At 41.2% G+C, this 11,164-nt stretch overlaps 1 protein-coding gene across 1 annotated transcript in view; it reads left to right on the top strand.

The window, feature by feature from the left end:
• The first annotated feature begins 6,017 nt into the window (after positions 1–6,017).
• MYH15 (myosin heavy chain 15) overlaps positions 6,018–11,164 on the top strand; it is an 86,204-nt gene continuing 81,057 nt past the window's right edge. The window contains exons 1-3 of the mRNA XM_081002594.1: positions 6,018–6,163; positions 7,751–7,854; positions 10,228–10,371. Of these exons, the coding sequence (XP_080858720.1) occupies positions 6,073–6,163; positions 7,751–7,854; positions 10,228–10,371 (339 nt within the window). The 5' untranslated portion in view covers positions 6,018–6,072. The remainder of the gene's footprint in view (positions 6,164–7,750; positions 7,855–10,227; positions 10,372–11,164) is intronic.

Below are 11,164 nucleotides of genomic sequence, written 5' to 3'. Positions count from 1 at the left end.
CAACTGGATTGTAGCTGAATTTAAATCAGCTTCCTTATTTTTCGGAAGCTTGCTTGTAAGTTTGACTTCAAAAAAGGATGTTGTCCCATGTAACAAGGGAATCTCACAAACTTGAACTTACAAATTGTATCACCAAGGACCTTAGCTTCAATTTGGGAATTATTTCCAGATACAATGGTACCTCGGGTTAAGTACTTAATTTGTTCTGGAGGTCTGTTCTTAACCTGAAACTGTTCTTAACCTGAAGCACCACTTTAGCTAATGGGGCCTCCTGCTGCTGCTGCGCCGCCGGAGCATGATTTCTGTTCTCATCCTGAAGCAAAGTTCTTAACCTGAAGCACTATTTCTGGGTTAGTGGAGTCTGTAACCTGGAGCGTATGTAACCTGAAGTGTATGTAACCCGAGGTACCACTGAAAACCTTTTAGGCTTGTGTCATCAAAGATTTAAAAAGAATGCATTGCATGATACAAAAGAAGGGCACATGGGTTAATGTCCAGGACCCTTTTTCATATGCCATTTTCTTTGCTTTTCATGTCACTCCCATTATCATAACCTTGACCATGCAGATTCCCAACTGGTAATCTCATCTGCTCAAGCTGTCCAAAACAGTTTCTGTTATAAAGGCACCTGTAGTAGTAGTAGTAGTAGTAGTAATAATAATAATAATAATAATAATTTATTATTTGTACCCCGCCCACCTGGCTGGGTTTCCCCAGCCACTCTGGGTGGCTTCCACAAAGACCAAAAATACACTAATATAGTGTAGTCTCCTTTAGAACAATTCCCAATAAATATTATCTTAGATAACCTCAGGCCCAGACATATCATTATCTGATTGTTTGATTACATCAGCATAACACACAATCATTGTCATTTCTTCTACTTGACTAACATCAGGTGTGAAGTCCATAATAATTGAGTAGTTTTCATTGAGGAGGTAAATCTGTGTCTGGATGCTACCATTGCAGATAAGGGCTTACCTGATTGAACACTGTACCATATGAAACATGCCCCCTGCACAGAAAACGTATGGTATTTTTGAGCCCAGACTTGCTCCTGATAGGCTTATTTTCTATGTGCAGGGTACTCTAGGGATGTGGCCAGAAGTTGCACAGTCTGGACCACAAGTTCTCTATGTCAGTCAGATCTACATCATCTAACTATCCAATTCTCTGACTTTACTAGTAAATAAAACACTTTGTACTATGCATGTATTAAATTCCAACAGCTTTGAAAGTTTATAAACTACCGTATTTTGGATCACACTTGTTCGTCCCAATCTAGAGAGACATATCAGGATATGGATATGTCTTCTTCTTGCAAAACCCACTTTTCTGGACTGGAAGCATCTAAATGCTTCCCCCTATCCACATTCTGGCACATGAATAGTAGCTTGAAGGATGTTTCTTTCAAACTGGTGTGCTGTTAGTTCCAAGTAGGCCCTGGAAAACATCTTTTTCCAAGTCACCCTCCTATTCTATTCTGTAAACTGCAGTACCCCGAGTAGAATTTTCCCAGGTGATCAAAGTGATACAGGGTTAGGCAGTCTTTCAGTTCATATGCATGTAGGTCTGTTCATGCAGTCTAATGAATGCTTGTAGGGGTGTGTGTGTGTGTGTGTTGGGGAGGGGGTCGTCTTTTGACATGCTCTTCTTTCCTCTCCTCCATGCGTGCTCTCTCATTGAATTGTTTGTCTGCAGAGGGCTATGAGCTTTCCTTCCTGAAAAGTAACATCCCAACAATCCTCGAAAGTTACTGGCTTGCAGTTCGTAGTTTTTCGATTGAAGCGAGCTATGATTAGACAAAATTCTGCCCCCCTCCCCAAATTAAAAATAAAAACAATGTGTATTGCTTAATGAAAGGATGCTGAAGATAAACCACATATCAAGTAGCAAACCACTCCCCTTAGAATGCCACACATGCTGAAGTGCTTTGTGGTTTTTTTCCTCTTCTTCTTCCAGGGCCCAGAAGACAAATATAGAAACAAGGGGAACTGTTGATGCCCTGTACAACGTTATCATCAATGACCTTGGTAGAAGGTGTATATAAAGTCCAGAGCAAGCACAAACCCCTTACTTGGTCCTTTACTTTTCAGGGTAGGTACCAATCTCTCTTCTAAATATATATTTGTAGTCCAGAGTGCTGTAACCTTTTCTCAGTATTGTATTTTATGCTGCTAAGATGTAAAGGTTTTAGTTTTGATAGCCGTGTTTAAGTTGCTCTGTGATGCTGCCAGCCAGCATGGGGGCTCCGGGAAGAGATCTCTCTGCTGAGACCCACAAAGCCAAACGCTCAATCAGCTGGAAAGAACCATATTCCTTTTGAAAGGAGATTCCTGTCCTTGGTATGCTGAGGATGGGTTGATCATTTATTATATGCAAGTCATGTTTTCTATCTTTCCAAATACCTTAGGGAGCTTTTCAGTTATACAACTTAAATGCTCCGGTGGATCAGCTAGCTAAAACATGCTTAGATGAAAACGAGGCTGAAGCACCTTAGAAAATGCACAGCCTAAGCCAGTTTTCAGTGATGTTGCAGACAAGAAAACACTGGTTGGGATTGTGGAGGGCAAAAAAATACAAATTTTTGCTTTGGGTTTCAGTGGGGAAATCATTCCTTTTAATTTCTCGTTGTGTTTCACTCCCCGCCCCCTCCAGAGGCGTTATTTCTTTCAGAGACTATAGGCTGCCCCATAAATTTTAATCCTCCCTCTTTCAGTCCTGAGCTTTCATACCCACACCAGCATTCATGCCCAATACCTGTTTAGCCCAGGAAGTATGCCCTAGTTAAACTTTGTATAACCATCACATCATTCATACTGTGCATGCAATGCATTATTTCCTGGGAATCTGTGAAACTTGACTAATACTGAAGAGAGTCAATGAATGGAAAGGCTTCATGAGAGAGTCTCTTATGAGTCAACTCAGTTCCAGGTGGTTCAGTCTGCAATCCTTTACCTAAGAATGAACCGTACTGAACTCACTGGGACTTGCTTCAGAGTAGACTCATTTAAGAGTGCAGTTTCAGTCTCCGATGCATGGACACATACAGATTTGAGACAGTGAAGACACGAGGAAGAAATCCTGCAGTGTTCTTATATTTGGTAATGAGATTGCAAGCTTGGGTCAATTGCTATTGATGTAGACGAAAGTTAATGAGGCCTCTGGTACATAGAGGTTAGGTGAGCTTTCTGCTTTCTAGTTTTTAACAAGGCTGTCTTGTTGTAACATCATGCATTGACTGTTAGAGCATTTGTCTAAAGTTAAGGAGGAATGACAGCAGCATGTACACTTCAAAACAGAAAAAAAATCTTGCAATTGGACCAGAATATTTTGCTCAGTTGTTTCAGTAATAAAATAGCATTCGCTGCACCCAAATACAGTACCCATTGAGAAAAACCCGGTGTCAATTTAATGTTTCCCAATGCAACCCTTCTCCCAGTTGGTGCTTGATTTTGGAGATGAAAATATATCAGAGTGCTAGAACCTGCTGCAGCAAGATCCGAAGGGACAGTTTTAATACAAAATTCACTTCGGTGCAGGATGAGAATAATGCACAAAATGAATGAGAGCCGAATGGCTATTTCATTTCCCTTTAAATGAAACTTCTCATTTAAAGATGGCTGTGATTTCAGGCACAGGGAGAGTGATGTTTCAGCACTCCCATTATAAACCTGTAAATGGTTTTCATTCTAGCTGGTCTCTGCTGGCCTACATAGATGGAAAAACACAAGTATCGCATGACTACAGACTGTTCTGTCTTGAATCTTGTGTTAATTGAAGGTTAAAGTTAGCTATCTTCCCCCAGATTGCTCTTCTGTCCCTCTACCTGTACATTACGTCACTAAATACAGAAGGCTCATTATCCAAGCGTTAAATATTTTATTATTTAGAAAGCAAAATACACAAGGATCCTTCCCCCGCCCCCATTACCACCACAAGTATTCTGGGATGAATAAGATAAAAGGACCTGTTAAAGGTGACAATCTTGTGCATAGGTACCCCACTGAACACAACAAGACATTGTTCAAAGTAGGCATCCTTAGGATTGTACCGTTAATAAACTTAATGCCATTAATCTGCTACTCTTTAAGGGCTGCATGTTTGGGAAATATTACTCCCAATCAATCAGTCCTTGGTAAGATTCCCTTTTCCTTCCAGAAGCATTTCTTTATTTTCTCACTATAGATCACTATTGCAGCTTGTTTTGAGAGATCTACCAGATATGGCACTGGATGGGAGACAGACATAGGGTTTGCTCAACTTGGCCTGCTCTACTGTTTTTTTAAAAAAAGTGAACACCTTTATTCACACACAGATTCCTCATCAAGCAGTCTATGTATTGCTGAGCCATGAGAGCAACTGATGATCTCTTAAAGAACATTGTCTTCATGGCTTATATTGCCAGCTCTACCTGTGTCCTTAGAAAGCCAGCACCAGTCTAGATTAGACAAATACTAGGCAAAATGAACTGATGATCTGACTTAGAATAAGGTAGAGACGAATTTTCGGAGCGCAAGCTAAAATGATAGGCCATTTGTTTTGTCTATGTTTATTGAATTGTCTTTTGGATATGTTGTGAGTTGTCTTGAATATAAATGAATTAAAGCTTTCAGTGAAGATTAATTACAATAAGTAAATACAATAAATATGCATAGGAGTGCAGCAAAAAAAAAAAACAGAGAAAGGAATAGAAATATTTTAAAGAAATAAATTAAAATTCCTTCACCCGTGAATGATCACAGAGTTTTCCTGCATTCCTGGCTAAGGAAAGGGCCTTCAGACCTGAGTCTTTGTATCTTTATACATGCATGCACGCACACGCACACATACACTTTATTTCTAGCAAATCTTAATCAGATCTAAGAAACAACCTGTTCTCCAGGTCAGATTTCAGCCCTGAAGTCACAAATCTCCACTCATTCACCTGAGAGTTGGGCAGCACTTGCAGCTTGGCAGAACCCTGCTGCCACCTTCTGGCTTCCATGTGCCAGGCTCCCACAGCCAATGGGAGATGTTGCTGCCTCTCCCATCAGCTGAGGAAATTAAAACTGGCCTGCCTGCCAACTGGCCAATCACAGGTAGGCCTGTAGGTGGTGCTGGGGTGGGCGGGTGGACGGACCTGACTGGGACACCAGAGGAAGTCTTTACTCAGGTCTGCTCCCTGGCCATTTAAAGTGGTCCACCTCCTTGCCTGGCACTGTCTTTCAGATTTCCCTCCCTCCTTCCCTTCCCCTTGGCTTCTTTCTTTGTACTGGTATTCGACTGACCTTGCTATGGATTGCTTCAGTCTCCGTATTTGGGGCCAGGGAGGAATTTCACCCTCAGGCTAATTGGGCCTGTCTGGTTTGTTTGCCTTCCTCATAGCAATCATCACAACTTTGGTGGTTATGGCATTGGGTTTGATCCTTAGTCTTTGCCCAAGGTGAAGACCCTTCCGTGGCAGTAAGGTATTATATTAAATGAATCCAGGCGGAGGAGCTTCTGTCCATACACCCAGGTGGCAGTTAAGGGCCATAGCACTCCCTAGCATGGCAAAACTGTCAGATGGTATCCATTTGATGTATGTCATAGGTCATCCTTTAGCAGGCTTGACCCACTAACTGACCAGCAGGCAGGCTGGATAATAGCAGAGATGCTCAATACCATGCCAGACTTGCATCCGTACTCAATAAAGTTGTGGTCTAATTTGAACCCATGATGCTTCTCTGAGTCCTTGCTTTAATTGTTGCAGTGGATAAGAGACTGGTGAGCTACATTGCCTGGGCACACAACAAACCAACTCCGAACATGTGTGGGATTAATTTTCCGTAACCCTGTACAACTACAACTTATCTCTCAAATACCACATTGCAGGCAGCTTTTAGCTGTGCAGAACAGAGTGACAAGACACACATTTGAAAAATAAATGCATGCATAGTTCAGCTTTCCTTGGAAACTGCTGCCATGTGGAAGTGCTATATATCGCTCTGCTTTGGATATTAGATAGATAGATAGTAATTTTGTTGTTGTTACAGGCTAGATTGCTTTGTTTTTCTTTTGGGGAGTGCAACTTTCAGCTTGCTCGCCAAGATGATGGACATGTCGGAATTCGGGGAAGCTGCTCCCTTCCTCCGGAAAAGTGACAAGGAGTTGATGGTGTTGCAGACTGTGGCTTTTGAAGGTAAGGTATTAGTTGTTGATTCTGCCATCAACCAGGAAGGCTGAATGATGCATACTTCTATAGCTTATGATTAGAAGTTCTATCGTAAAGGGCCAATGTCTTTACAGCAGTCTGTTTAGACTGGTGCCCCTTATACTTCTGCACTTTTTAAAAATGTGCATTTATTCTGCTGGTCTGACCAGCTGCATGTTCCATATGTAGCTTAATATGTAGCTTAAATTGCACTGCAATTTGAATATGTAATAGGTAGCCTTTCCATTTTACTTGACAAGACCCCCCTTTCCCCATTGATGTTGTGATTATTCTGATGTCAAGATCTTGCAAGAAGGGTTGCAGAACTTTGATGTTCACCATCTCAAAGTATAAAGTAACATTGTCTGGAAATAGCACAGCAGCTCTTAGCCGGCTCGGAGAACATGCATTGTTCTTAATGGTATTTTAAGAAGGTAAGTACGTCTATTGCATGTGGGTGACATATGGCCTGCCTGGTTTCAGTGTGTGCTTTTAGACATCAAAGTAAAGAACACACAGCTTCCCAGGCATTGTTCTATAAGCATCAACTAGCTGGAACCAGAAAAAACTTAAAAGCAACAGAGTTCAGAGCGTGATGCCATGCCTTTAGGGTGATAAGAAACGGCTGAGGTCATTTGCAGTTCTTATGACTTGCACTGCATACTGTAAGATCAACAGTATAAGTGCATCCATGAAGTATACTCTACCCTGTGGTATGATAGATTTTACACTGGTACATTGTGATGATGTGCAAATGTGTCAATTATTGCATCTCTGATTCCTGAATTTTCAGCTTGAGTTTGTTGGCTTCTTTGATTTGAGCAATTCATAAAAGCGAATGCTCCAAAAGCATTTCAAGTAAAAAGTAAGCTAGTGTAAGAGGGTGGAGCAATGGGGAGTGGAACATACTTGTAAATTACTCAAAATTCCAAACAATCAAATTGTAACCTGTGAATTGCACACTTCCTTGCATTTTGCTGAGGTTAACCAAAAGCACATTTGGGTTGTGGTTTTTTTTGTAGTGCAGAAATGGTGCCAGAGCATTTGCTGCGTGCAGCAGGCACAGGTTATTCATCTTCTGTCTGGAAGGACCAATGCAAGTGGAATATAGTATTCAGGAAAATGTACTATGAGCTGGAACATCTCTAGTTAAAATCTCACTTGAGCTGCTAACACAAATGATGGTCTTGTGCAGCCATAGGCAGACTCGGTCCTCCAGATGTTTTGGGACTACAATTCCCATCATCCCTGACCACTGGTCCTGTTAGCTAGGGATCATGGGAGTTGTAGTCCCAAAACATCTGAAGGGCCTAGTTTCCCTATGCCTGGTCTTGTTCAAGGCCACTGCCTGCTTCAACACCTTCCCAATCTGAAGGAGGGTCAAAGCGCCATCTTACGTTTCAGGGCTGTTGTCAGGATTACTTGAGTTTGTGAATGTGCTCTGAACACGTACGAAAACAACACAATTCTATTCTATTAATTAATATTCTATTAAAAATAATTCATAATTTATTTTGCAATGTTGAGTATCAAATATTTTTGCATAACAATGAAGGACTCATTTTTCTATGCTAGGGAAGAAGAAATGCTGGATTCCAGATGAGAAGAAAGCTTATCTTGAAGCTGAGATAAAAGAGACTGGCGGTGGCAAAGTCACTGTTGAGACTGCGGACGGGAAGGTAAAGAGCCCCCCTCCCTGTTTGATTAGTCACAAGAATAAAACATTCTAGACATAATGAGGACAGAGAAACAGTTTTTGCTGCGTACAAACTTAGGCCAGAATCAGTTAAACAGAAAGAAGCAACAATCCGAGGAAGGGACGGAGGATCACACAAGAGAGAACTGTATAGAGAGCTGGAGATTTCCTTGCTGCTTCGCTATGTATGATCTCACTGTGCTTCTAAAACCAAGGGCCAAAATGCATGTTAAGCATATATATATATAGCATATATATACAGCTACACCTCCAGATTTTGTTTAATTCATTTTTGCTGTGTGAGGAGGAGCCTGATAGTTATCCAGACCAAAGCACAAGGGAAAGGGAGGCTTATCTCTCTTCCCCCAGCCATGTTCACAATGAAAATCCTCTCCCCCCCCCTTCCAGTATAGCTAGGAAGCTTAGGCAAAAAAGTTCACAATGGGATATTTTTCTCTAAGCCTCCTAGCTCTTTGTGTGTATGTTATCTTCATACATCCAGGAACCTATAAGCAATTACCTATAGGTGCACATGAGCTTATGAGACTTGCAGTCTTGGGGGGGGGGGACGACGACCCTACAGATATGCCGTTTATTGGTACCTGCATGTGGGTAGTGTATGAGGAGCCCCCTGCATTTATGTGAAAGCATTTTTGTTTAAGCTTCTACCCATGGCAGTTGGGGTGACTGAGAATATGTGGCACATATGGAAGCCACAAACATCTCCCTGTGATTCCTATGGAATACATGAACAAGGCCTTAGTATATTTAATTTGTTTTTATATTGTATGCATCAACCCAAAGGATTAAGCAAGAAAGTCTTTTAAAATCGCTGTTCACACAAACAAATGAATAAAACCTGAGAGAGATTTAGTTATGAGTTTGTAAAATATAATAATAATAATAATAATAATAATAATAATAATAATAATTTATTTACACCCTGGTCACTCTAGGTGGCTCCCAACAGAATATTTAAAACACAATAAAACACCAAACATTAAACATTAAAATTTTCCAATACAGGGTTGCCTGCAGATGTCTTCTAAAAGTCAGATAGTTGTTTATTTCCTCGACATCTGAAGGGAAGGCATTCCACAGGGTGGGTGCCACTACCAAGAAGACCCTCTGCCTGGTTCCCTGTAACCTCACTTCTCGCAGGGAGGGAACCGCCAGAAGGCCCTCAGAGCTGGACCTCAGTGTCTGGACTGAACGATGGGGGTGGAGCCCCTTCTTCATGTATACATGAAACAGATGCCCTGAATTAAGGTTCACCAAACGCTTCATTGCTATGACCTGTAGACTGAATTGGGACATAGGTTTTTTATTTATTAAATTTCTACCCCACACCATGGTCCTGCTCACACATGACACTAAGCCAAACCATGGCTTAGCATGAGTGAGCGAACATGTGGGTTTCTGGGCTACTCCTTTGATCATAACCTTCTCTCCAGGATCATGACCTTTGCTCCTGCACATCTGGTCATGGCTTGTACTAAGCCATGGATTGACTTGGCATTACACGTGAATCAGATCCATGTGAGTTAATTGACTTACCAATGCTAGGATGTCTCTGATATCAACAACTGTCCTTTGTGAATAATGAAAATTGTTAATTTAATTGTCGTGGTCTGTACTTTCTGCATTTACTTTTCTTTCTGACCTCACTGTTTACAATCACGCCTATCCCACCACCACTTGTATATCTACCTACAACCCAGGATAACACTTAATGTACTTGATTAAATGGACCATCACCCACACTACTCTTTTGTCATAATAAATTTGTTAGTCTTTATGATGCCACAAGGGTCTTCATTGTTTTTGTTGCCATGGTCTAATATTGCTACTCCTCTGCAAGTAATTTATCTACAAACTATAATGCTTGGTAACTGTTATATCTTCATTGGTTCCTGTTTTGTTTTAAAATCACAACCGCTTCAGGTTAATGCTTTGCTACATCCTTCATTGGCAAATTGGGATAGCATTTAGCTTATAACCAGTTCTCAGTGTTTGACCACTTTCTCCATCTTGCTTTTTAAACTTCAGATGGTCATCATCATTATTGCTTTCTTAAAAATCATGTATTCTACTGTTTACAACAGTGGGTGGCAGTATCCAACAAACTGAAATGGATAAGAGATGCATTTTCTTTTTTTCTTTTCGATCAGTCTCCCAAGAGACCAGATATTTAGGGTTGCACAGAAGCCTTCAAAGTTGAGTTTCCACTTGTGGGCAGCCTGTCCTTGAAAGTAATCCTTAAACAATCTTTTAATTTTAAAAAAGTGTTGTCAGATCGCTCTGTAGTACAGGAAGTTTGGAAAGGCCGTGGTTACAGTGTTCCCTTTTCTTGCAGACAGTCACTTTGAAGGAAGATGATGTTCAACAGATGAACCCTCCCAAGTTTGACATGATTGAAGATATGGCTATGCTGACCCACCTCAACGAGGCGTCTGTGCTGCATAATTTGAACAGACGCTACAGTAACTGGATGATCTATGTATGAGTCATTCATTGATTTTCATTTAAAACTGCATGTTGAATTGCATCTCCATTGTGCAGGATAAGAATCAATACTGCCAGATGGACATTCTGACCTTTGACCCCTTTGTGGTTCCTGTTCCTGGCTTATTATGCATGAGGGACTCTCCTCTGTATACTCTCTGCTCCCTTGTATATTCACTTCTGTGATCTTCCTTTGAAACTGAGTTTCTGGTCAGTTGCTGGTCAGAAGTTTCCAGAATAACCGTTGACAGGCAGACAACCAAAATACCCTTGGGTTCAGTTCTCTTCCCCCAAAGCAGGTTAGCTCTCTATACCCCTGTCAAGGGGTAAGGAGGTTATTGCTGCACATAGTGTCAAGTATGTGGTTAAAATGAGTGGTAGATTGCGTCATAAAATTGTAATTCTGTATGAGCTCTCCAGCAACTCCTTGAACATGGATTATCTGTCATTCGAGCCTTTACAACTACTCAGAATGCATATTACGGAATGGTTGCTATTTTGTAAACCCCCCTAAGAACATAAGACTAGCCTATTGGATCAGGCCAGTGGTCTATCAAGTCCAGCATCCTTTTCTCATAGTGGCCAATCAGCTGCTTATGGGAAACCTTCAAGCAGCAGGACTTGAGCACAATAGCATTCTCCCCTCCTGCAGCTTCCAGAAACTGGTGTCCAGAAAATTCCAGAAACTGGTGTCCAGAAAATTCCAGCAACTCGTATTCAAAACCATTACCTTTCTCATTTGGTTTTGCCTACTAGGAAGAAGACAGGAATGAGACATGTGATTTCTT

The sequence above is a fragment of the Podarcis pityusensis genome (assembly GCF_964106645.2).
Source record: "Podarcis pityusensis genome assembly, chromosome: 4".
In the NCBI taxonomy this organism is placed as follows: Eukaryota; Metazoa; Chordata; class Lepidosauria; order Squamata; family Lacertidae; genus Podarcis; species Podarcis pityusensis.
Note: the sequence above shows the minus strand (reverse complement) of the source record. Positions and strands in the feature narration are given on the sequence as shown.